General features: G+C 43.2%; 1 protein-coding gene across 2 annotated transcripts in view; it reads left to right on the top strand.

The window, feature by feature from the left end:
* Positions 1-27359, top strand: part of PLEKHA8 (pleckstrin homology domain containing A8) — a 168940-nt gene that overhangs the window by 102176 nt on the left and 39405 nt on the right. For both annotated transcript variants that reach the window (XM_033930736.1, XM_033930735.1), the window contains 3 exons: positions 705-790; positions 19319-19377; positions 26479-26609. In XM_033930736.1, the coding sequence (XP_033786627.1) occupies positions 705-790; positions 19319-19377; positions 26479-26609 (276 nt within the window). The remainder of the gene's footprint in view (positions 1-704; positions 791-19318; positions 19378-26478; positions 26610-27359) is intronic.

Here is a 27359-nt window from a genome sequence, read left to right as displayed (position 1 = left end):
GGAGGCCATGCGCTTACAAAAAAAAAATAATTATAAAAATAAACCTAGCAGCGTATTTGACTCATCAAGGAACCCTTTATAGAAAGGATGGTAGATACAGGGAACAGCCTCCCAGGGATAGGTAGCCAATGTAAAAGCAGTGAAATAATTTAGCATCAAAAATAAAGTGGTATACACAAACTGCCTGAATTTGTACAGGGTGTCTAGATTGGAAATCATGTGAAGGACAGTTTTATATAGGATGTTCATATTTACATGTCCTGTACGCCCATAAATGTACAGTACTATGGTCCATTTATATGTATTTAAATCATAAACATATAAATGGCAATATTCTGCTTAAGTGTTATTCTGTAAATACTCACTTCACTTATTTGCAAGGTGCACAGAGGGGAGAAGCAGGTGGTGTACAGAATGTTGGGTGCCATCAACTCGTGTTTGAGTCCTAATGACTTGATAATGATATCAAGTTTTTCGTGGCAAAATAAAGAAGTAGATTGCGCAGAAAAAAGGCCCGGCAATTCGATGTTGTTGCATCAAAGGCGATCTTCTGCCTCCAACACTGCCTATCTACTGCTGCCCAGATGGGTGGTACATCGTTAGTCTGACATGTCCACCTTGGGAGGCCCTGTTGGTAGTGAAACTGCTGAAGGCATAGTTTTCAGCGTCACAGATGCTAATTCTGCTGGTGTATTTTTATTTAGATTCAGTGATATTGAGCTTCAGGATGATGACGGCATCCCCACAGAGCTGTTTCTGAACTCCTGTTATGCAGTTGTCCCTGTTCTAGGTAAGGCCGCTGCCTCGTTGCCATCTTGGAGCGCCATTGTTTCTAGTTTGTTCTCATTTCTCATTGGGAGTATTTAGAAAACAGAGGGTGACAAGGCATTGCTTCTCTAATGAAAGTTTTGAAAGAAATGTGAGAGGTAGGGAATCGGAGGGCACCACATGGTGAGCAGCTCCCAGGATTTGGTTTGAGGAAAATGCCAAATAGTAAAATTTTTGTTCTTTCTGGCTCCGTTTTCTAATTAAAGGGTCAATTATTCCAAATGCAGAAGACTTTGGGGACAAATGATGTTGGACTAGATTTTATTAAAGTGTGCTGGCACTGTTATATTGGATTGGATTTATTATATTTGATATACCCCCTGTGCATGAATATTAAGCAGTTTACAAAACTAATACATTAGAAATGAGGGTTATATTTTCAATCATTAGAAAATTTTTCCTCTCTGTCCCAGTGGCTCACAATCTAATTATAATATCTATATAAGAAGTATTTAAATACATGCTAGAGAAATATGTTAGCAGTAAAATAATGCAGGCTGATTGTGTTAGCATGTGGCAGTGCACTTTAGTAAATCTAGCCTATGGTGATTTTTCTCCACAGTTTTCTGTATTTGGAGTAATGTGTGTGTGCAGATTACCTTTGTAAACTGGTGCAGTATTGCCCCCATGAGCAGGGTTGCCAGATTTTACTATAGTAAATTCCGGACCCCTTAGACCCACCCACCCAGTTCCACCCATTATGCCCTAGTCCCACCCCTAGCACCACCCCAGCCTCGCCCTGCTGCCTGTTCTCGTCGGGCATAAGAACACAAGATTTCCTGCTACTGGTTCAGACCAGTGGTCCATCATGCCCAGCAGTCCGCTCACGCGGCGGCCCTTAGGTCAAAGACCAGTGTCATATTTGAGTCTAGCCTTACTTGCGTATGTTCTGTTCCAGTGGGAACTTATCCAACCTTGTCTTGAATCCCTGAAGGGTGTTTCCCCCTACAACAGCCTCCAGGAGAGCATTCCAGACCCCACTCTCTGGGTGAAGAAGAACTTCCTTACGTTTGTACGGAATCTTCTCCCTTCTAACTTAAGCGAGTGCCCTCTCGTTCTCTTCACCTCCGAGAGGGTGAACAATCTCTCTGTTTCTACTAAACCAGTTCCCTTCAATATCTTGAATGTTGCGATCATGTCCCCTCTCAGTATTCTCTTTTCAAGGGAGAAGAGGCCCAGTTTCTTGTAGGGCAACTCCCCCAGCCCCAGGAGGAAATCTGCGCATTCGCAGATGCCACGCAATGATGTCACACACACAAAGTGCCAGGTTTTGGAAAGCCATCTGGACATCCAGACATGTCCTTGAAAAGGAGGACATGTCCATGGAAATCCGGATGTCTAGTAACCCTACCCATGAGGGTAGCGTCCTAAAATAGTTCCTATAAAATAAAAAGAACATATTATATAAAAGCAACATAGGTGTCTGTGTGCCTCAAAATTATCCCCAATAGCACACAAATATATATCTGATCTTAAGATACAATGTGTGTATGTATTTTATACAGTTTGCAAGGGCATTGAAATTCTTCCTAAATTCTGTCCTCAAAAATGCCTTTACTTATGGTACCTGAAAAGAGGCTCTAGGTCAGGGGTAGGCAATTCCGGTCCTCGAGAGCCGGAGCTAGGTCAGGTTTTCAGGATATCCACAATAAATATGCATGAGATAGATTTGCATCTCAAGGAGGCAGTGCATGCAAAGCCATCTCACACATATTCATTGTGGATATCCTGAAAACCTGACCTGGCTCCGGCTCTCGAGGACCGGAATTGCCAACCCCTGACCTAGAGCCTCTTTTCAGGTACCATATGTTCTTTACACTAGAGAATGACACGGTGACAAAATTCATCACCGTTCCCGTCCCCGCGGATAAACCGCGGGAAACCATCTTCATGTTATTCTCTTAAGGGGAGAGGAAAGAATCAGAGTATGAATGGCCACAACCTCTGACCCACAAGCTTTGCTTTGAAGAATGCTGATGTAGAAGGACTGAGGTTGAAATAGACACTAGAAAATGACATGGGATTATTTCCCGCGGTTATCCGCGGGGACGGGAACGGTGATGAATTTTGTCACCGTGTCATTCTCTACTTTACACCTCTCTCTCACTGCTCAGCATTATAAAAGACATTTTTATTTAACATGCTTTATACATGAAATATATCTTTATAAAACAAATCCCAATGTGTTAATTATGGCACTCTCCAGTTAAATGTTGACATGCCTTCACAAATCCAGACCCCTTCACCCGCCTCCCCACCCCATTTTTCTCTGGGTAACTTTGCACGAAAGTCTGTGCAGACAAAGAATGGGCTATTTTTTAATGGGGCAGATTTTGCTTTTAAAATATTTTACCTGCACAGTTTTATTTTTAAATATTGAGCTAACAGTACTTTAATATTTTTTGTTGTTGTTTATGAACTCTATTGTTTCCCATCCCCCCAAGTGTTGTTTTTGATATACTATGGGCAGCACATGCCCCCACTTGACTGGAGGTATTAACTGTCTCCGAGACTCTCTTTATCCTTGCTCATTGACTATGAAAAGCGGCTGCTCTCTTTCCATGCTCTCGGGGCCTCAGTACACCACCCCCTTAGCATATCCTGGCCTGGCTAGTCCAGCAGGAGAAGGTAAGGAAATGATTGAAACTAGAAGCTGGCTGAATTTCAGTTTCAAATTTGACACAGATACCGACCCGAAATCTGGGTTTGGCTCATAATCAAAAATGCCTGTGCATTTTCAGTGGAATGGAAATCATAGTTCCACCCCCATCACCACTGTAAGCCTTAACTTTTCCCTGAGCCTCCTTCCCCCTTTCCCCCCTCCAACAGAAAACCCCAGGAATGCTCATGCCATTCCCTATTCCAAATGGTGGCTGTAATCTCTCATGGCAGTCTTGTGAGGCTTCCTCAGGAAGTTGCAGTTGCCATTTTCACAGTGCAGCTGGCCAGGGCAAGAGCAGCCTGAGGCCTAAAAGGTAGGCATGAGGAGGTCCTATGAAGGGGGGTGAGGAAGGGACAGAGTTAGTGGGTAGCCTGGGAAGGGAATGGGTTTTCTGTTTTGGGCGGAGGGGGCAAGCTTCTGTTGGTGGCTGGGGGCAGGGAATTTCCATTTCCAGCCAAAACTTTGAGTGGTGAATTTTGGCTGTGGATTTGGTTTCAGCCGGAACCAAAACCACTGGTTTCAGCCAGCCTCTAATCTGAGCCTCGTTCTCTTATACCTCATTAGTACCACATTGTGGCTTGAGCCAGCCCAAAAATACATTGTAATAGCAACTGAGCAGTGGTACATGCCATGTACATTTCTGAAACATTGCACACGGTAGCAGGCAAAGCTAAGGATTCTCTAAAGCAGTGTCTCTCAAACTTTCTCGAGCTGGAGCACACTAAAGGTAGTGGCCACAGCTCGAGGCACCCAGAAGTACACCGATGTCACCGTGATGACATCACGCACATGTGTGACATCATCATGTTGACATCCACGCATGTGCAGAGGCCCTCACGACAGGCCCTGAAATGCCAGTAGGGTGTGCCAGCAGGGAAGTCTACCAAATATCAACTGAGTACCCCCAGCTAGAGAATGACACGGTGGCTTTTACCCGCAGCTAGCAAAAGGAAGTCGCATCATTGAAATGGGCCGGCCTAGTAAAGGCCTCGAGGCTGTTGATGGATAACCGCGTCTAAATTAATCCTCGTGGCAGCTCTCTGGCCAAGTTAAAAGCACACTGAGCTGCCGCTGCTGTTCCGGGGGTGCGGAGAAGATGGGGAAGGCAGGAGTCCAAGGAGATACGCGGCGAGAGGCAAGTCAGCTGGCCGGCATTTCTCTTCCTCCTCTGTGAGCCGTGGCACACTTGTAATCTCAGGAGGCACACAGTTTGTGACACACTGCTCTAAAGACTCTAAAGCAGGGGTAGGGAACTCCGGTCCTCGAGAGCCGTATTCCAGTCGGGTTTTCAGGATTTCCCCAATGAATATGCATTGAAAGCAGTGCATGCAAATAGATCTCATGCGTATTAATTTTGGAAATCCTGAAAACCCGACTGGAATACAGCTCTCGAGGACCGGAGTTCCCTGACCCTGCTCTAAAGGAATTCTCTTACTGTACTGTTGCTTTTCCCTTTGGAACTCTGTGTAGTCCACCTCTACCCCTCTGCTTTGTTTGGAGCGATCAGACAGCAAAACAGGCTGGCACTGTGGATTAAGATAAGGACATATAATCTATGCAGGGCAGTAGTTCTGCCTTGTATGTTTAGCTGTATTTACTGTGAAATAAAAGACTCTGCCTTTATTTTCTTAAAGGTATCTTATCCTAGCTTTCTGATTTTAAATTAGTTGAACAAACCCATTTGTAAAGGCTGGTCTCCAGTGCATTCTTTTCATGGTGTCTTTTGTTTCCAGGCTTTACCCGGTCTGTACCTCCATCCCCTCTTCCTGCTTAAAATCTCATTTAGCTAGCTTTTGCTCTTTCCCTCCCACAACCCCCCCTCCTAGCCTTATAAGCTTATGTATGGCCAGGATCCCTGTTTTTGCTCATTATGCCAGAGATTGCCAGTGCTCACCAGGTGGAGTAGCTGTAATTCTCAGCTGCTAAATTCCTTTCCTAGGCTGCATTGTCATTGGTAGAATTTTATCAGCATAGCAGCCTTTTTGTTGCTTTGGTGAGTGTTTGTTTCTCCCTATTTTTGCCTTGGAGATTGACTATTATTTTGCAGTGAAGCAAAGTGGCAGTTCTACTGCAAGAGATGGTTTCATAAGCCTTGACACTGTTGAGTCCAGGGAGCGGCCTTGGTCCAAAAATGCCTGAGGACATCCCAGCAAAATGTGGCAAGGGAGGGGGAGAGAGCCTCATACTGGGAGGGCACCGCCATTACTAATAATAACCCACAGCTGAATGCCAAGGATTTAAAGTTTCAAAAAGAAACAATGAATATCCCGACAGCTGTGATCGCTGACACAACCGAAGCCCATGTTAATTCTCTGCTCTGAAAAAAGGCTCTGGCGCTCCGCATTATGTAACTCTTAAAACTCATTGCACGCATTGCCTCCAGCAAGAAGCAGAGCAGAGAAGGCTTTCTGAGGATCCAGACAGGCAGTGTTTATGGTCAGCCACTTGCTTACTTCATAGGTTGTGTGGGAATGTCGTTATTGCTTTTGGAGGCTGCCTCGACATGTACAGAGTGATTATCGTAAATTTTCTGCTTTCGATTGTTTCAGTATTTTCTCTTGTCAGTGGATGTTGGTTTGTATTGATCTGTATTTCAAAATTTAATAAAAATGATTATATAAAAAAAAAAATTTCTGCTTTCCAACAAAATGGAATGTGGGAAAGAATTGTGGGAAAGTACTGATGCCAGTCTGTCTGTGAGTACAATATTGTTTTCCTCCCGAAACCAAATTTACCAAATTTTGGTATAAAGGAAAAAAAAATGTGAAAATCGTGGATGAGTTTGAAAACCAGAAACTTTTCCAGAACTGGACCTTCACAAAGTTAAAATCCTTATTGCTTTATATGGGAAAACTGTTAAAAGCTGTCAAATGCTGAGCGCCAAAACCTCCCCCAGCAGCACAGGCAATAGCTGAAGCAGCAAGCAAAGGATGGTTCCAGCAGAGGTCCTTTCTTTCTCTCACACATGCACACACCTAGTCTTAAATGCATCCCTATTACACATATATGCGTGTGCACACGCATTGTGATACTTCCCCATAGCTTTCAAGCAGCCCATAATCTACCGTACATCTACAGATGCTTTCACCCCTCACACATATTCAACATAACCCCTACATATACCCATCACATGCATACACAAACATCCAAATTTTTCCCCATCCTACACACTTCCACACGCCCCAACCCACACCTTCCACCCACACTCCGTACATTCCTACACCTAAGCCCCCACACAGAGGCCTTGGGCCTTCTCCTGCCCCAACCATCTCCCCATCTGCACTGGGCTGAATGCCACGAAATTCATAAACCCCAGAACTGCCTTAACACATATTCCTATCACACTTTAGGTCTCCCCCGCCCCATTACATACACATACATATACACTCAAAACACCATCCATCCCCACCTACTGAACTCCATGTTTCTCTCCACCCCAGCATAAGAACATTAAAATAGATGATGATCCATCTGGCCCTGTATCCTGCTTCCAAAAATGGCCAATCTAGGTTACAAATACCTAAAAGAATCCCAAGGAGTAGTAAGATTCCATGCTACTGATCCCTGGGATAAGTAGTGGCTTTCCCATATCTGTTATAATAATAGATTATGGACTTTTCCTCCAGGACCGTATCCAAACCTTTTTTAAACCCAAATGTGCTAGCTGCTGTTACCACACCCTTTACAGAATTGGCTTTAAGGAGAGATGATAGGGTCAGCTGCACAGGGCCCTGGCCTGGCATGTCCCACCCCCCCCCTTCTTCAACCTCCCTGCCTCTTAAAACATGTTTCTCTGAAGAGGGTTCAGGTCAGGCGCAATGATTCGCAAAGGCCATGCTGTTGATCATGAAGCATCTCTCTGCTGCATCCTGTCTCCTTCTTATGCAACTTCCTGCTTCTTTAAGGTCGAGATCTAGCAGAGAGCAGCGAGATCCAGCAGAGAGCAGGCTGCAGGGCCAGCAGCAAACACTTACGTGAATCATTGCCTTGCTCTGAGCCCTCTACAGAGAAAGGCTGTTTTAAGGTGGAGAGTGAGGATTAGAGTATGAGGGAGACCCTCACATGATCCTCTGGCAGTGAGTTCTAGAGATTGACTATTCATTGAGTGAAAAAAATATTTCTTCTATTTGTTTTGAAAGTATTACTATGGAACTTCATGGAGTGTCCCCTGGTCTTTGCACTTTATGAAAGAGTAAACATTTGATTCATGTTGAGTCACACTACTCCATTCAGAATTTTGTAGATCTCAGTCATATCCCCCCTTCAGCTGTCTCTTTTTCAAGCTTAATCTCTTTAGCCTTTCATTATAGGAGATAAATTCCATCCCCTTAATCATTTTGATTACCCTTCTTTGAACCTTTTCTAATTCTGCTTTATCCTTTTTGAGATACAGCAACTAGCATTGCACACAATACTCAGGGTGGGGCTGTACCATGGCATGATACAGAGGTATTATAATATTCGTTAAAGGGTAAAAAATCTTTCTTAAATTTCCATGTAAATGTTTGATTACCTACGCAAGTGATAAATATGTGTTTATGGATCCTATTCAGTTAGAAGATTTCCTCAAAGATAATCCTCTATTGAAAGTTTCATAAAAATTTCTTTGGTTGTGGATAATTTGTGACAAATGGCCAATTTAAGCCTGTTCCTGATGAGGAAATGATTTAATTAATATATTTGCTTTCTGCTGGCTAGTGACTCCAATAATGTGGACTGTATCGTTGAAAGAAAAAGATTTATTTTCTTGTTTTCTTTTAGTGGTTTATTTTACTGTGGTTTTCCTGTATTTTGTTATATTTGTATGTAACAAATACTAAATAAAGTATTTTTAAAAAAGGGTAAAAATCTCAACGCTATAACATAACCTTATATTATCTATCATATCTGGCACAAAATGGTTGAGAGAAGTTATTTATATAATTATATTTTTTTTAGAATTTTTGTAGATCTTGGAGGGTATATTTCCCCATGGCGGTCTGAAATTTTTGTACTTGAATAATAATTTTAATATTAAATAGAAACATAGAACATGATGGCAGAAAAGGGCCACCGGCCCAACAAGTCTGCCCACACTAAGGACCCTCCCCCCTAAGCACTTCCTCGAAGTGAACCCACATTTTTTCTTAAAATCGAGCACGTTGCTTGCCTCAATTACCTGAAGTGGAAGATCATTCCAACGATTAACCACCCTTTCGGTGAAGAAATACTTCCTAGTGTCGCTATGAAATCTCCCACCCCTGATTTTCAATGGATGCCCTCTTTTTGCCGTAGGTCCTGTAAGGAAAAATATATCTTCTTCTTCCTTACAGGACCTATGGCAACAAGAGGGCATCAGGGGTGGGAGATTTCATAGCGACATAGGGTAAAGGGAATGTTCACGTTCTATGTTTCTATGTCTTCAATACATTCTTTCTATGTCTTCAATACATTCAACATTCAAAACTCGACTATTCATTAACTTTCAATTATAAAAGCACTTATTTCAATCCCCATTACGAGCAAGGTTCAGCTTAGGGTAAAGGGGATGGAACTCAATATACTGTTTTTTTCTGTGTAGTTACAATCAAAGCAATTTACATATTTTAGACAAGTACTTATTTTGTACCTGGGGCAATGAGGTGTTAGGTGACTTGCCCAGCGTCACAACTAGCTGCGGTGGGAATCCAAATTCATAACCTCAAACCACTAAGCCACTCCTCTACATTAATCCATTCAGTATAAAGCTTGTGCAGCTCCGGGCATCTATGACCCACACTTACTGGGAATTCCTGATTCATAAGAAATAACTGCAATCCCCAGAATTGTCTCCTATCCCATGTTTTTGTTTTTTTTTTTTTTAATTTCTCAGGAGTCTTACATGAGGGATTTTGTCAAAAGTGTTCTGAAAATCTGTAATATTGTCAGATTTTCTATCCCTTTCTTGGAAGCTTTGATGCACAACTGTACAGAATGAGGGAGAACGCTTCCTGTGTGCCCAGAAGATGATAGAAAAGAAGCTTGCATGGTCAGGATATCCTTTTTGGGGGTTAAGCATGATTCACCCTGTGAGGAAGGGAGGTCCTACTTCACACGAAGTTTAATCTTTCATGTCAGCTTTAGGTCATTTGCACTGATTATGGCTTGAGGAAAACAGTTTATCTTTCTGTGGCACACAGGGATTTCAGTTGGGTTTCCCACAACCAAGCCAGGTTTCAGGATCTACACAATGAATATGCCCGAGACAAATTAGCATGTACTGGATCTGTAATGGATACTTTTCTCTTACATCATGGGGATTTCATAGATAAGGTACTGAATGATGGTGTGTGGGATGGGGAAGACAGAAATGAGAATGTCAGCTCAAGTGCAGGATGGCAGTGTCATAGTGGTCAAATCAAAGATCCATCATGTACAGAATCCTGTTTCTAACAGTGGCAAATCCAGGTAACAAATACGGTATTTGGCAGAATCCCAGAAGGTAGAAAGTATTGTTGTATAGTAGCTGAGTAAATGTATCTAATTACTGTACTTGCAAGTTATCAAAAAAAAATTTGTAGATTACGTATAATACAAAATGCAGCTGTTCATTTCATTTTTAACCTGAAGAAGACAGACCATGTGACACCTTATTATCGAAGATTACACTGGCTTCCTGTTGAGGCAAGAGTGATCTTTAAATTTGGATGAATAAGGTTATAAGGTATTACATGGTCTTGCACCTGATTATCTTGTGGACCATTTTCATTTGCTAATCCAAGGCACTTGTGAACTTCTGCATTATTTACTTTTCCATCTATAAAAGGTTGTTTATATAAAATATATTTTTAATGATTATTGTCGTTTCAGGCTGCAAGCTGGGATATTGGCTTTTGTCAATTGATAGCCAGTTCTATTTCTTACCAACATTTTAGGAAATTATTGAAAACGTATATTTGTAAAATTCCTTAAAGATTGATGCTTTGTACTTCACTGTAATTATTAAGTCCATTTTATCTTGTTAACCACATAGAACTGTAAGACTTTGTGGTATATAAGCAGAAAGAACCTGGTGCAGAACAAAACTATCTGCAGACAAAGAGGCCTGGAAAATATGGTCAGACGCCTACAACAAGCAATATCTAGTGCCAAGGAAAAATACTACTCCCAACTCATCATGAAATTCCCCAACCAATCCAGGAGTATCTTCTCTCTAACCAGGAACTTCTTTTTAACAGCCCAAGGGCCCACTCACAGTTTGACTCTAGAGGTGGACGCAGAAATGTTTGACTCCTTCCAAGAGAAGATTGAAAAGATTACAACCTTGACATGTCTCCATCAACTCGAAGCAGGATCACTCTGAATCATGCGCTCAACCAACAAAATCCATTGGCAATCCTCGATTACTTCACTGAAGTCTCGCTGGCAGAACTCAAAGCTACACTGGACTCACTTCACCCTTCCACCTCAGCCCACGACCCATGCCTACACTCGACAAAAGGCCCTTTCATCAAATCGATCCTTCCCCTGATCAATGCCTCATTGCGCAAGGGAGAGGTACCAACATCCTGGAAAGCTGCAGTGATCAAACTCCTGCTGAAGAAGCCTTCCCTGGACCCAGATACACCAGGCAACTATAGGCCAATCTCCAACCTCCCCTTTGCATCGAAGCTCCCAGAAAAAATGGTGCTACACCAAATAACCACATTCATCAAGAACCAGAATACCCTTTCCACACACCAATCTGGTTTCAGAAGCTATCACAGCACTAAAACAGTACTCCTAGATATAATAGACGATTGTTGGAGTTACATGGACAAAGGTCTAGACCTGAGCATAGCCTTCGACACGCTCGAGCACAGAATCCTACTATCCAGATTATCTGAGATTGGGATCAGGAATACAGTACTATCCTGGTTCACATCCTTCCTGGACCAAAGACAACCGCATCCTGGCAAACTTGGTATTCTCAAAGCCAAGAACCGTGAACTATGGAGTACCCCAAGGCGCGCTATTGTCCCCACTATTATTCAATATCTACATCAGACTGGCCCTTGAAATTGTGAATAAGCCCTGCAATCCATTTTAAAAACTGGCATAGCATTTAGCCACCCTACGATCTTCAAGTATTATGAACAATGTTAATGACTAGGTTATAAATCACTAACAGTAGATAAGTGTTTTCTTGTTTAAGTTCTTTCAGTACCTTGTATTGTATACCATCCAGTGGCGTAGTAAGGAGGGGCAGACTGCCCCAGGTGCAATTTTGGTGAGGCGCTGCCACGCTCGCTCCTGCCCTTCCCCATCCCCGTACCTCTTTAAATCTTCACCTACACGAAGCAGCTTCTCTAGTATGTTGCTCATGCCGGTGTTGGCTTTCCTTTCAAAGTCACTTCCTGTCCCTGCGACAGGAAGTGATTTCAGTGGGGAGCCAGGTCGGCACAAGCAGCAGACCAGAGAAGCTGCTCGTGCAGGTGAAGATTTAAAGAGGCATGGGGGAAGGGAGGGCGTGAGGAGTGCAGATGGAGCCAGGGAGCAGAGAGGAGGGCATATGTCCACTGTCCTACGCTACCTATACCATCCAGTCCAAGTGATTTATTACTTTTAACTTATTGTTTGATTTATTTTTTTATTTCAAGCACTTACCTGTTTAACACCTAGGTGGTTTACAATTAAAAAAAAAATAAATTTCACATTCGAATAAACAAACAATAGTTATTGTGACAGGATCCTGCAACAGGTAAAGGGTGAACCTGTGCAAGGTCACAAGGCAAGTAAGTTAATTTGGTCTTCTACAGCAGTGATTCCCAACCCTGTCCTGGAGGAACACCAGGCCAATCGGGTTTTCAGGCTAGCCCTAATGAATATGCATGAGAGAGATTTGCATATGATGGAAGTGATAGGCATGCAAATTTGCTTCATGCATATTCATTAGGGCTAGCCTGAAAACCCAATTGGCCTGGCGTTCCTCCAGGACAGGGTTGGGAACCACTGTTCTACAGGATTTCTCTTTTTCACAGTTTCTCTCATGCACACTGAGTCTTTTGAAAAAGTAAATAGGCTGGTTTTATTGGAGAATTCAAAACAAACAATTGTCAGGATCTTCAGAACACACGTACACACACACACAACCACCCCCCCAAAAAAAACAGGCACAATATGGAATGGCAAATATTAATATTGCCCAGCAAATATTAATATTGCAGCAAATATTAATATTGCCCAGTTTGACTTTTAAAGAAAACTAGGATTAAGAACATAAGAATTGCCGCTGCTAAGTCAGACCTGTGGTCCATCGTGCCCAGCAGTCCACTCTTGCGGCAGCCCATAGGTCAAAGACCAGTTCCCTAATTGAGTCTAGCCTTACCTGCGTACGTTCTGGTTCAGCAGGAACTTGTCTAACCTTGTCTTGCATCCCTGGAGGGTGCTTTCCCCTATAACAGCCTCTGGAAGAGTGTTCCAGGTTTCTACTACTCTCTGGGTGAAGAAGAACTTCCTTACATTTGTACGGAATCTATCCCCTTTTAACTTTAGGGAGTGCCCTCTCGTTCTCTCTATCTTGGAGAGGGTGAACAATCTCTCTTTCTCTACTGTTTATTCCCTTCATTATCTTGAATGTTTTGATCATGTCCCCTGTCTCCTCTTTTCAAGGGAGAAGAGGCCCAGTTTCTCTAGCCTCTCACTGTATGGCAACTCCTCCAGTCCCTTAACCATTTTTTTTTTTTTTTGCTCTTCTCTGGATCCTTTTGAGAAGTACTGTGTCCTTTTTCATGTACGGCTTTATTGACTTGTCTACAAGTACTCCCAAGTCTCTTTCCTGGGGGGGGGTCTCTCCGACTACTGCACCGGACATCCTGTATTTGTGTATAAGATTTTTGTTATCGACATGCATCACCTTGCACTTATCCAAGTTGAACCTCATTTGCCATTTCACGGCCCATTCCTCGAGCATGTTTATGTCTTGTTGTAGGTCTTTGCAATCCTTCTTTGTCCTCACTACTCTGAATAACTTTGTATCGTCCGCAAATTTAATCACCTTGCTCGTCGTACCAATTTCCAGGTCATTTATAAATATGTTGACGAGCATGGGCCCGAGCACCGAACCCAGCGGCACTCCACTCGTGATGCTTTTCAAGTCTGAGTATTGCCCATTTGCCCCCACTCTCTGTTTCCTATCTGCAAACCAGTTTTTAATCCACGTGAGTATATCACCCTCGATTCCATGGCTTGCAATTTTTTAAAGTAATCGTTCATGCGCGACATTGTCAAACGCCTTCTGAAAATCCATATATACAATGTCGACCGGGTTACCCTTGTCTATCTTCTTGTTTACTCCCTCGAAGAAGTGTAGTAAGTTTGTCAAGCAAGATCTTCCTTTGCTGAAGCCATGCTGGCTGGTCTTCATCAGATTGTGTCCGTCAAGGTGAGCAATGTTGTGGTCCTTAATCAGCGCCTCTACCATCTTTCCCAGTACTGAAGTTAGACTCACTGGTCAGTAGTTTCCCGGATCTCCCCTCGAACCTTTCTTGAAGATCGGCGTAACATTCACCACTTTCCAGTCTTCCGGGATCCTTCCTGATTTGATTGACAGATTGGCTATCAGTTGAAGCAGTTCAGCTTTAACCCCTTTCAATTCCTTGATGGATGCCGTCCTGTCCCAGGGATTTATCATTTTTTTAGCCTATCAATCTGCCTGCATACCTTTTCTAGACTATATATATATATATATATATATATATATATATATATATATATATATATATATATTGTGCCTCGGTGACTGTGTCCTTAAAAAGGGACCATGCTTGCTCTAGCATTTTTACAGTGTTTATCCTCTTCCAAATCTTCTTCCCCACCATGACTCTCATCCCTTCATAGTTCCCTTTTTGGAAGTTCAGTGCCGTGGCCGTCGTTCTGGATTGATGTTTTGTTCTTGTGTCCAGGTTGAAATGGATCATATTGTGATCACTGTTTCCCATCGTCCCTTCTTCTTCTATACCTTGTGCCGGTCCTCATAGTCCATTTAGAATTAAGTCCAGAATTGCATTTCCTTCCATATTTTCCTTGACAAGTTGTTCCAGGAAGCAATCGCCTACAGCATCCAGGAACTTGGTCTCCCTACTGCAGCCGGAGGTGCCTAGGTTCCTATCTATCTTTAGATAATTGAAGTCGCCCATGATAACTGCATTGCTTCCCTTGCAGTTGCGTTTTATCTCGTCCGCCATTTCTCCATCAGTCTCTTCAGACTGCTCTGGTAGTAGATGCCAATCTTTGTATCCATTCCATTTGTTCCTGGTATTTTGGCCCATAGAGACTCTACCTTATTATTCATTTCCGGTGTGTTCTCTCCGGTAGACTCAATTCCCTCTTATGTATAGGGCAATACCCCCACCTTTTTGTCCTATTCTTTCTCTGTGGTATAGCTTGTATCCCGGTAGCACAGTGTCCCAGATGTTTTCCTTGTTTCACTATGTTTCTGTGATGCCAATGATGTCTTTTTGTGCCATAGCTTCTAATTCCCCCATCTTATTCTTTAGGCTCCTTGCTTTCGTGTACATTCTTCCTTTCTCTTTAATAGAGTCTGTACATTCTGCTCAGGGCAACAAGTTCATTCTCTTTAAAGTTCAATCAATAAGCAAGAAAAAAAGTTCATCAATACTTCTAATTCTGGTAAGAGCACAGTACACACAGCCCCTCTCCTCCTGGGAAGCACAGCTTCCCCCACAAAAATGTAGCACAGTACTTTCTCTTCTCTGATAGCACTGCTCTTAGAAGGGCAGGGCTTTGTGTCATATCAGAACACAAGCCCGGGAGGTAGAGCCAACCCACAGATCTTTCCTCCCACCCAAAAATATGAGGCTTCCTACTCTCCATGGTCCCTCCACAAGACTTCACCACAGAGCAAAACCTTAAAAAATAACTCTAAATTTTGAGGAAACAAGGAGCTTGTTTCAGTCCCTTGTTCTGTGCCACAAATATATGGCTTGCTTTTAGTCCACACCCAGGAAAGTTAAAAAGAACAAGCTGGCTTCAGTCTCTAACATTTGCACATGGGCAACAGCTTTTATCTAGAGTCCACAAAACACTTGAGCAGCTAAATGCTTCCAGTTGCCTTCATGGCCTCTCCTGACTGCTCAAAGGTGTTAGAGCTCAGCTGCCATTCCATTTCTTATGTTCTTATATCCTCTTCTCCTTTATCATCAATATCCTTTGGCACTTCTATTTCCTGCATTTCAATATCTAGCAGGAGGCTCTGGCTGCTCATTTTATCTCTCAAGCAATCTCTCCAGCAGCTTAGCCGTTATCTTCCTGGACTGCCTTCTTCCTTCTGGCCCAGGTGCTGTGTCTCTCCCTGATGAGGAAGGCTTCTCAGTAAAGTCCCAGGACTCCTCCCCCCTTCCTTTGGCTGAGACTGGCTGAGATTTAAAGGGACCTGCACTCTTAAACTGGGACTTAGCTTTTGCAGGTTTTACAATGTCAGCTTTGTGACTAGAGCTTTTAATTTGGCTCTGCCTTTCTCTTAGGGGTTGTAAAACCTTCTTCTCTGGGCTACTGGTAGGACTAAGCTCATATTCCTGAGGTTCAGGTTCTGGGGTTGCAGGGACCCTGTCACAATTTACATTCCTCAATAAACTACATAGCTATAATAGGTGACGGGATAATCGCGCGCCAGATGCCAGCGCGCTGACAATCCAGTGCAGACAATTCGGCGCAAGACAGCTCCAACAGCAGCACAAACACTAACCAATAAAGTGGAGGGGTTGCCACCCCAAACCCCCCATCGGAGCTCTTTAAAAATTACTTTTTCCCCCACGCGCTTCTGTCTTGCGCCAAATTGTCGGCGCTGGATTGTCGGCATGCTGGTGTCTTGCGTGCCACTGACTATGAACCGCTGTAATAGTAGCAGCTCTTTCCTGTGCATTTAACAAAAAAAATAATACTTTTTCTCAACATTTGTTACTCTATCTTTCAGGTTCATTCTTGAAAACCATTTTTGGTACAGGTAGAATCTTACATCTTCAGCAGAGACAGAAGTAAAGAATTCATTCAGCCTTTCTGCTATGGCCTTATTTTCTGAGTATCCTTTCCACTTCTTAACGATCTGATGGTTTCACTGATTCCCTAAAACAAAAAAACCAGAGATGACCAAATGTTTTCTTTGATATTTGACAGGTTTTCTGCTTCTGATGTACCTGAAACAATTATAATTATGAATTTTGCTTCTGAAGCAAGTTTCTCTTCATATTGTCTTAGGGCTCCTTTTACTAAGGTGCGTGCTGCAGATTAGTGCATGCTGCCCCCCCACCCACCCCGCTAAGTGTAGAAACTAATGCCAACTCAATGGTGGCGTTAGCGTCTATTGCGCGCGCTAAAACCACTAGCACAGCTTTGTAAAAGGAGCCCTTAGTCACTGTTATCAGTGCTTTGTATCTAACTTGCCAGTGCTTATGACGCTTCTTGGATTAGTTTTCCTCTTTTTTTTTTTTTTTTTTGAAGGCTGTTCTTTTGGCTAAATAGCCTCTTTCACTTCCTTTTAAGTATGCTGGCTGTTGTTTGCTCTTCATTCTACCTTTATCAATACATGGAATGCATCTGGTCTGGGCTTCCAAATTTACAAATATTTATAACCTCTATTCAGCTTCCCACCCATCATCTATGCCCCCTTACAACCATAAATGCTGCTAATAAATATACAGCCATACCTCCATATCTCTCAGATATAGTCCTTACCCATATCCATACTAGAGAGTTGCGCGGGGACAGACATCCCACCCGTCCCCGTGAGGAATCCCCTATGTCCCCGCCCGTCCCTATAAACTTCAGAAATAGTTATTTCAGTTAATTATGCTACTGAATTAAAGGCTCTGGTAGAAACCCATTTAAAAATAAACAAAAAGACTATTAATTTGGAAATATTAATTGGGAAGAATACATACTTTGTAAACGGGTTTCTACCAGAGCCTCTAATGTTTATAAATTTTTATCAACACAACTAATATACTACTTTATCCTGAAGCAAAAAAAAAAATAATTTTTTTCCTACCTTTGTTGCCTGGTTTCTGCTTTCCTCATGTTCTCATTCAATTCCTTCCATCCATTATCTCTCTTCTCTCTGTGTCTTCCATTTGCTCTGTTACTATGCCTCTCCCTTTCTCCCCCCTTCCAAATTGGTCTGGCACCCATCTTCTTCCCTCCGCTCCCCCCATAGTCTGGCATCTCTGTCTTCTTCCCTGCCAGCGTCTTCTCCCCACTCTCTCTTCCCCATTTCCTTTCAGCATCTTTCTCCCCCCCCATATTCCCCATGTCCTGTCAGCATCCTTCTCCCCCTCTGTCTTCCACATGTGCTTTCAGTGTCCTTCTCCCCCCTCTGCCCATGTCCTTTCAGCGTCCTTCTCCCCCCTCTGTCTTCCCCATGTCCTTTCAGTGTTCTTCTCCCCCCCTGTCTTCCCCATGTCCTTTCAGCGTCCTTCTCCACCCCTTTGTCTTCCCCATGTGCTTTCAGCATCCTTCTCCACCCCTTTGTTTTCCCCATGTGCTTTCAGCGTCCTTCTCCCCCCCTGCCGTCTTCCCCATGTCCTTTCAGCGTCCTTCTCCACCCCTTTGTCTTCCCCATGTGCTTTCAGCGTCCTTCTCCCCCCATCCCATCTTCCCCATGTCCTTTCAGCGTCCTTCTCCACCCCTTTGTCTTCCCCAGTGCTTTTAGCGTCCTTCTCCCCCCTCAGTTTTACCCATTTCCTTTAAGTGTCTTTTCTTCTCCACTCCACCTTTCCTCCCTTTCTCCCTCCCTGCCCCTTACCTTTGTGTCACTTCCCCACCCAACCGACAACAGAACAGGCCCGGTCCGACAAACCTCCCTGCCCTGTAGCCGCGAATCTAAATTACCTTCTTACAGCAGCTGGAGTATTGAAGCTGCTGTAAGAAGGTAATTTAGATTCGTGGCTACAGGGCAGGGAGGTTTGTCGGCCGGGCCTGTTGTCGGTCGGTCAGGGGAAGTGCCACAAAGGTAACGGGATCTGACCGGCTGTGCACACTCCCCCCAATGGCTGCACGCGGGGCGGACCGCCCCCTCCCCCCCCTTTGGTACGCCACTGCCTTTTCCCTACATGCCCTGCCACACACAGCTGACTGGAAGTCTTCCCGATGTCAGCACTGACGTCGGAGGAAGGGAGGGCTTTGCTTAAGGAAATGGAAGACGAGCCTCGCAGCAGGGCAGGTAGGAAAATCAGATGAGCCTCGCAGCATTGAACCCCGTGGGATCCCCGAGAGCACGAGGGATTCCCATCGTCCCCGTTCCCGTGCAGCTCTCTAATCCATACCCATTCAAAAAGCCTTTTATTCAGCTATTAGAACCACCCCCCCCACACACACACACATTTACACCTTCTAAATATATATTGGAAAGCATATATAAACATGCTTCAGAAATGCATTCCAACAGATATTTAGGACAATTTAAATCTTTATATTTGGAAAACCTTCAAAATCCACACAGTTGAATTAATTGACGGGAGATTATGTAAGAAGGAGCAAAACAAGTATTTTTTTTTTTTTAATTTAAAGCTATTTTGTAAAGAATTATATGAAAATGAGCATGCTTTTTTTTTTTCTTTGCAAGAAACATTTTGTCCTTGAATTTTATACTTTAGTGTTTTTGTGGAAAGTAAAGAAATCTCATAAGAAAAAAAACTCAAGCAATGTGGACTGGATATTTAGAACCAGCTTCTGTGGATGTACATAAAACACTTTTTATTTCACAAATAACTGGCTAAGGAAAAGATAATTTTTAAAAAGTGTTTGCTTTCAGTATGTATATTTTATATACTTTTGGATGTTATATGACTTTTACCTAAGCATTTTCTTTTCTTCCAGACAAGCTTGGCCCCACGATCTTTGCCCCAGTTAAAATGGATTTTGTGGGTAATATTAGGGTAAGCTTTACTTGCTTTTCCATTAATATTGTACGTCTATCTTATGCTGAAGAAAACCATTTTGTAAAATGTTCTTAAATTATTCCAAATTTGGGTGCATAAAATGTAAAACTTTTTGTTACATACTTGGTTAAGTTGGAAGAAGTCCAGAACCACATAAAGTTCAGCATTATGGATGCGTAGTGGATCCCTTTCTACTATTACCATTAAATATTTCTATAGTGCTACCAGACGTATGCATCGCTGTACAGAGTTGCATACAGAGTCTATACCAGAGGAAGCTGAAAAAAACACACCATCTCAATTCAATGGTGAAAAAAATGCACCTCTAGCTTGTGAGCCCTTCCTCATACCCACCTTTCTCTTTACTTCCCACATCCCCCCCCCCCAATCCAGTTTACTTTAGAGTTGATTTGGTATTCAACTAAACTACTTTTATGGTAAATGTTCTGGAGTGTCACCATGACTAAATTGTCACACTAAAAGGAGGTTATTTTAGTAGGTTGACACATAAAAAATATATATATACCATTTAAATGGGTGAATCGGCAAGGAAGGAGGGGGGGTGATGTTTCATTTGCTATGCGGTGATGACCCCTAGTGGCCAGATCCAAGGTCCATACTTGCCCCAGTCCTGAGAGAGACACCGCCTATGGCCTATGGTTAAGGACTGTCAATACAATAATTGAGCTTAGTTGAGGAAGTTTATGAAAACTGTTAGCGATTTAGCATCATTCGGCATCTGCTCTTGGTAGACTTTTTAAGAAAAGCAGCTACTGGGAAAGATGGACAAGAATTTAAATGGCAATAATCCACTTTGACAATATTCGCAAAATAAGCTTTAAAGCCAGGAACTGTATTCAAGAAATACCATAAGGAAATGCAGCAGCGATGGACAATCAGAGTAAGGAAATCTGGAACAAGGAGGCCGTTTAAAGGTAGGACAGCAGAAAGCATAGTTTATTTTGGATGAGAGATGGTTTTGACTTAAAGGAAACAAAATTTATGTTCGTTTTTTACATAAAGGACCCAATTCTGTAAATAATGCCCAGGTTTGGACACCAAAAGGAATGTGCACTAAGGGCAGGATTCTGTATAGGATGCCTCTTAGAGGCACCACTTGGCACCCTAATCAAGGATACCTAGCGATGCTTAACTTTGGAATCCATGCGCAGCTTAAAAAAAAAAAAAATTGGCCTGATTGGTGTAGTAATTGACCGTGCCAGTTTTCAGCCAATAAAAAATTTTTAATTACCAATTAAGAGTTCCGAATGGAACTCTTAGGATGTCTAACAATGCCTGCCTGAAGAATAGGCATGGCTAGGGGAGGAGAATAGATGTGGTTTACTTGGTTCATAGACAACATAGAAACATAGAAATAGACGGCAGATAAGGGCCACGGCCCATCCAGTCTGCCCACCCTAATGACCCTCCCCTACCTTTCTCTGTGAATAGATCCCACGTGTCTATCCCATTTGGCCTTAAAATCAGGCACGCTGCTGGCCTCAATCACCTGTAGTGGAAGACTGTTCCAGCGATCAACCACTCTTTCAGTGAAAAAGAATTTCCTGGTGTCACCTCGCAGTTTCCCGCCCCTGATTTTCAACGGATGCCCTCTTGTTGTCGTGGGACCCTTGAAAAAGAAGATATCTTCCTCCGCCTCGATGCGGCCCGTAAGATACTTGAACGTCTCGATCATGTCTCCCCTCTCTCTGCGCTCCTCGAGCGAGTATAGCTGTAATTTGTCAAGCCGTTCTTCATATGGAAGATCCTTGAGTCCCGAGACCATCCGGGTGGCCATTCTCTGCACCGACTCCAGTCTCAGCACATCCTTGCGATAATGTGGCCTCCAAAATTGCACACAGTATTCCAGGTGGGGCCTCACCATGGATCTATACAATGGCATAATGACTTCCTCCTTACGGCTGACGAAACCCCTTCGTATGCAACCCATTATTTGTCTTGCCTTGGATGAAGCCTGCTCCACTTGATTGGCAGACTTCATGTCCTCACTGACGATTACCCCCAAGTCTCGATCTGCTACCGTTTTTGCTAGGATCTCGCCATTAAGGGTATAAGACTTGCATGGATTTTGGCTGCCCAGGTGCATAATTTTGCATTTTTTGGCATTGAAGTTGAGTTGCCATGTCCTAGACCAGCGCTCCAGTAGGAGTAGGTCGTGCATCATGTTGTTGGGCATTGAATCTTTGTCTGTTGTGCATTTGCCCACTACATTACTTAGTTTGGCGTCATCGGCGAATAATGTTATTTTACCTCAAAGCCCTTCTGCCAAGTCCCTTATAAAGATGTTGAATAGGATTGGGCCCAAGACTGAGCCCTGTGGCACTCCACTGATCACCTCCGTCATTTCGGAGGGTGCGAAAGACAAAGGTGCGCCCAGACAATTGAGCGCAGCGCGGAGGTGCGCGCTGCTCAAAATTACTGTTTTTAGGGGCTCCGACGGGGGGTTTTGTTGGGGAACCCCCCCCCACTTTACTTAATAGACATCGCGCCGGCGTTATGGGGGGTTTGGGGGGTTGTAACCCTCCACATTTTATTGTAAACTTAACTTTTTCCCTAAAAGCAGGGAAAAAGTGAAGTTTTCAGTAAAATGTGGGGGGTTACAACCCCCCACAACGCCCCCACATCGCGGCGCGATATCTATTAAGTAAAGTGGGGGGGTTCCCCCCCACGCCCTCCCTTCGGAGCCCTAAAAACATTAATTTTGAGCGGTGCACGCCTCTGCGCTGCGCTCAATTGTCTGGGCGCGCCTTTGTCCCGGCGCGCTTTTGACCTGACACTGGTTTACTTAGATGTCACTAGGTGTCTTGAGATAGATGCCGGTATATTAGGCTAGATAAAACCTGGCCTAATGTACCGGCGCCTACCTCTATGATGCCCAGTGACGCCTAAGTCCACTTAGGCTCCTTTAAGCATGATTCTATAAGTGGCACCATGCGGTTGATTGAGAATCTGCGGAACAGCGCCTACAATGTAAGCATGCTTTAGGCGCCATTTATAAAATCTAGTCCTAAATGCTGTTCTATAAATTGTGCTCAAAGTTGGGCACTCTTTATAGAATAACATTTAGCGACAGGATTTGTGCCCAATTTTGGGTGCAAAGATTTACACCAGCTGAACTCTGGTGTATATTTCTGTGCTTAAATTAGGTGTGGATCCCCCCTCCCCCGAATTCTATAAGACTGTGCGCAAATCCTGGAAACGCCCCTGACATTCCCATAGCCATGCACCCTTTTCTGATCCATGTAGGAAAAAGTTACGCACATCTTTATAGAATAGCGACTGTAAAGATGTGTGTGTAAATTGTAGTAATTGATTGTTAACACCCAGTTATCAGTGCTAATTGGCTCATTAAGCAATTAAATTGTGTGTGTGATTTTGAGCGCTACATATAGAATTAGAGTGTGTATGTTTTAAAGGTACAACAACAGTGTTCAAAGCAAAGAGACTGAGTCATATTAGTTCACGTGAGTATACCTGACCCATCACCTAGTGTGCGAATCATAAGTTTATATTTGGATGTGGTTTTATGGCCTTTATTTCAAAGGGATAAAAGATGATACATTTATGATCTATTTGTTATATTATATTGATGCACTTATTGTACATTTAAAAATGAATAAAGAATAAAAAAAAAAAAAATAGATGAGGGTTGCTCACTGCCGCAGGAGCCTCTGATCTTTTGTAAAATTTATCCTAAAGTGCTTATTTCGGTAAAGTGCCTACCCAAGTTGTGACCCCAAACGTATAACTCCAGTTGGGTTCACGATCTACAGCTTGGGAAGCTTTGGTGTAGCTGTTCTTTCCTCCTCCCTTCCAAAGACCATACTCATGCTTGTAAAAATCTAACTGGTGTAGGAGGTGAGTCTTTTTGAAATGAAGAAAAACTCCGTAAGGAGAGGGCATAGGATGAAGAGGTGATAGGCTCAGGTGTAATGTAAGAAAATACTTCTTTACAGAAAGGGTAGTAAATGCGTGTAATATCTCCCGATGGAGGTGATGGAAATGAAGACTGTGTCTGAATTCAAGATAGCATGGGACAGGCATGTGGGATCTCTTAGGGAGAAGAGGAGTTAGGGGATGTTATGGATGGGCAGACTGGATGGGCCATTTGGCCTTTATCTACCGTCATGTTTCTATGGTTCTGTTTTCAACCATTGAAAGTGAGGGCTTGTTTTATGGACAGGAAGGAATGTACTGGAAGCCTCTGTCAAAATGAACCAAGTAAGAAACACTGTGCTTTTAAACAGAGGCAGGAGAGAAGAGGGAGGTTTGCTATTCCTTCTGATGCAATATTTCAGTAGAAAGCAGTACGTGAAATGAAATGACATAGATATGTTTGTAAGACAAAAGTGCTTATCTTAACATAAGAACATAAGCAGTGCCTCCGCCGGGTCAGACCATAGGTCCATCCTGCCCAGCAGTCCGCTCCCGCGGCGGCCCAAACAGGTCACGACCTGTCCAAATCACCAGAAGGGGCCCCCATGCCACCTTGGTTTCCTATTGAGTCCTATCTTCCCATCAAGTCCTAGCCCTCCGGTCTTGCACATGCACGACCTGGTCGGGTTTCTATACTTATTTTCTGGTTAGCTTTCTCAGTATCCCACGATCCCTTTATCCCTCAGGAATCCGTCCAGTCTCTGTTTGAATCCCTGTACCGTACTCTGCCCAATCACGTCCTCCGGTAGCGCATTCCAAGTGTCCACGACCCTTTGGGTGAAAAAAAACTTCCTTGCATTCGTTTTGAACCTATCTCCCTTCAGTTTCTCCGAATGCCCCCTCGTACCTGTTGTCCCCTTCAGCCTGAAGAATCTGTCCCTATCCACCCTCTCTATGCCCCTCATGATCTTGAAGGTCTCTATCATATCACCCCTGAGCCTCCTTTTTTCCAGAGAGAAGAGCCCCAGCCTATCCAACCTCTCGGCATATGGGCAGTGTTCCAGCCCTCTTACCAGTTTTGTTGCTCTCCTTTGGACTCTCTCGAGTACCGCCATGTCCTTCTTGAGGTACGGCGACCAATATTGAACACAATATTCCAGATGTGGACGCACCATTGCTCGATACAGTGGCATGATGACTTCCCTCGTCCTGGTTGTTATGCCCCTTTTTATGATGCCCAGCATCCTGTTGGCTTTTTTTGAGGCCGCTGCGCACTGTGCAGATGGCTTCAGTGATGCATCCACCAGCACTCCCAAGTCTCTCTCAAGACCGCTTTCTCCCAACAATGCCCCCCACAATTTGTAGTTGAACAACGGGTTCTTTTTCCCTATATGCATGACCTTGCATTTTTCCACGTTAAAGCGCATTTGCCATTTGTTCGCCCAGTCTTCCAGCTTGTCTAGGTCCCTTTGCAGGTCCTCACACTCCTCCCTGGAGCTAACTCTGCCGCACAGTTTGGTATCGTCTGCAAATTTTATAACCTCGCACTTTGCCTCCTTTTCCAGGTCATTGATAAATATGTTGAAGAGTAACGGCCCCAGCACCGATCCCTGCGGCACACCGCTCGTGACTCCCCGCCAGTCAGAATATTGGCCCTTTACTCCGACCCTCTGCAGTCTACCCGACAACCAGTGCTCTATCCATCGGTGCACATCCCCTCCCACCCCGTGGTTCCACAGCTTCCTAAGCAGCCTTTCATGTGGCACCTTGTCGAAAGCCTTTTGAAAATCGAGGTAAATGATGTCGATGGGTTCCCCATTGTCCACCCGACTGCTTATTCCCTCAAAGAAGTACAGAAGGTTCGTTAAGCATGACCTTCCCTTACAGAATCCGTGCTGGCTTGTTCTCAGTAGGCCATTTCTCTCAATGTGCTCGCAAATGCCGTCCTTTATCATAGCTTCCACCATCTTCCCTATAATTGAAGTCAGGCTCACCGGCCTGTAGTTCCCGGGGTCACCCCTCGATCCCTTTTTGAAGATAGGTGTGACATTCGCCAATTTCCAGTCCTCTGGTACCTCTCCAGTTTTCAAGGATAGGTTACAAACATGCTGTATTGTGCCCGCTATTTCTTGTCTTAGCTCCTTCAGAACCCTCGGGTGGATCCCGTCCGGACCCGGTGATTTGCCGCATTTTAACCTGTCTATCTGTTTGAGGACATCCTCCTTACTTACCTCTATGTGCTCCAATTTTTCAGCCTGTTCCCCACTCATGAGCTCCTCTGAGTCCGGTATATTAGATGTGTCTTCTCTCGTGAAAACCGACGAGAAGAACGTGTTCAGCCTCTCAGCTACCTCTTTATCCTCTTTAATCACTCCCCTCCTATCCCCATCGTCCAACGGCCCCACCTCCTCTCTCGCTGGTCGTTTCCCCTTTACGTAACTGAAGAATGCCTTGAAGTTTTTCGCCTCCCTGGCCAGCCCCTCTTCGTATTTCCCTTTTGCTTTTGTTTTGCTATATGTTCACATACTTGTTTATTGCACTGTTAATATTTTAAAATCAATCAAGGTTTTTCAAGGTTTTATTAAAATTTGATTTAATTGCTTATCTAATTTCTAAGCGAGTTTACAATATATATAAAAAAGAGCATGAACATAATAAAATGCCATTAACAAATACCATTAATACTTACAAAGGAAAGCAATTACAAAGAATCATCAACTAATAATTGGCATATTAAAAAAAAAGACGTAGAAACAGGATGGCAGATAAAGGCTCATCCACAGCATCCACTATTTCCTCCCATCCATAAGATATCCCACTTGCCTGTCCCATGCTTTCTTGAATACAGACTCAGTCACAGTCTTTGTCTCTACCACCTCTACCAGGAGACTATTCCATACATCTACCAACCTTTCTGTAAAAAAGTATTTCCTTGAATTACTCCTGAGCCTATCACCTATTAACTTCATCCTTAGTCTCTTCATTTTGGAGCTTCTTTTCAGTTGAAAGAAACTTGCCTCATGTGCATTCATATGCCACATAAGTATTTAAACATATCTATCATATTTCCTCTCTCCCACCTCTCCTCTAAAGTATACATATTGAGATTTTTAAGTCTGTCTCTAAATGCCTTATGATGGAGACAAAAACTAGCTGTAAACCTTTTCATGCTTCTAGCTTTTTAACTATTTTTCCTTTCAGAAAATCAATCAGAAATTTATAACTAACAAAGAAGAGCTCACCACTCTTCAGAGGATAGTGCTTCATGAACTAAATACAAATGTGTCTCAAGTACGGAATTCTGCCACCGAGGCCCTCCTGTGGCTAAAAAGGTAAACTGCATTTTTTTTAACCAACCTCTGCTAAAATCAGAGGACTCTTCTTTTTATTTTTTTTAAAGTGTGGTAAAGATTTGTGTTTACTACATGGTATGTGCCCAAATGATCTTGCAATAAAGTTCAAAACCTGGATGCTGTTGGGAGCATTCTCAGCAGGTTCTCATATATTTACTACAAAGAAAGATTACTATGCAATAAGTTTGCTGGCAGTGCAAATGCATTCATCAACTCCTATGTAGTTGTAGGGAGGGTAATGTGTACATCCATGCTAGCTGCAGTGTGGAGTCTATGCCCATTAATTATTTTATCTTATAATGATTCCGGTATCTTGCATCTTCCTTATTCAGGTTCAGTGTGAGTAATAATGGGGAGAGTGTAGCATAGTGGTTAAAGCTACAGCCTTGGCACCCTGAGGTTGTGGGTTCAAACCCTGGGCAAGTCACTTAAATCCCCCACTGCCCCAGGTACAGACGGGACAGACAGGAAAAATGGTTGAGTAACTGAACAAATTTATGTAAACTGTTCTGAGCTCCCCTGGGAAAACAGTCTAGAAAATTGAATAAATAAATAAATTAAGAGAACTTGCACATTAACAAAAAAGTACAACAAAATACAGTATGACTAGATGATCTGTAATTAACAGTTACTAAATACATAACACACAGCTTCATGATTCCAGTAACAAGAACTTTTTGAAACAAGAAAGACGATGAAAAAAGTTTCTTAACCTTCGATTTCTCATAC

Source organism: Geotrypetes seraphini, chromosome 2 (genome assembly GCF_902459505.1).
Source record: "Geotrypetes seraphini chromosome 2, aGeoSer1.1, whole genome shotgun sequence".
In the NCBI taxonomy this organism is placed as follows: Eukaryota; Metazoa; Chordata; class Amphibia; order Gymnophiona; family Dermophiidae; genus Geotrypetes; species Geotrypetes seraphini.
This window is presented reverse-complemented; position numbering and strand designations above follow the sequence as displayed.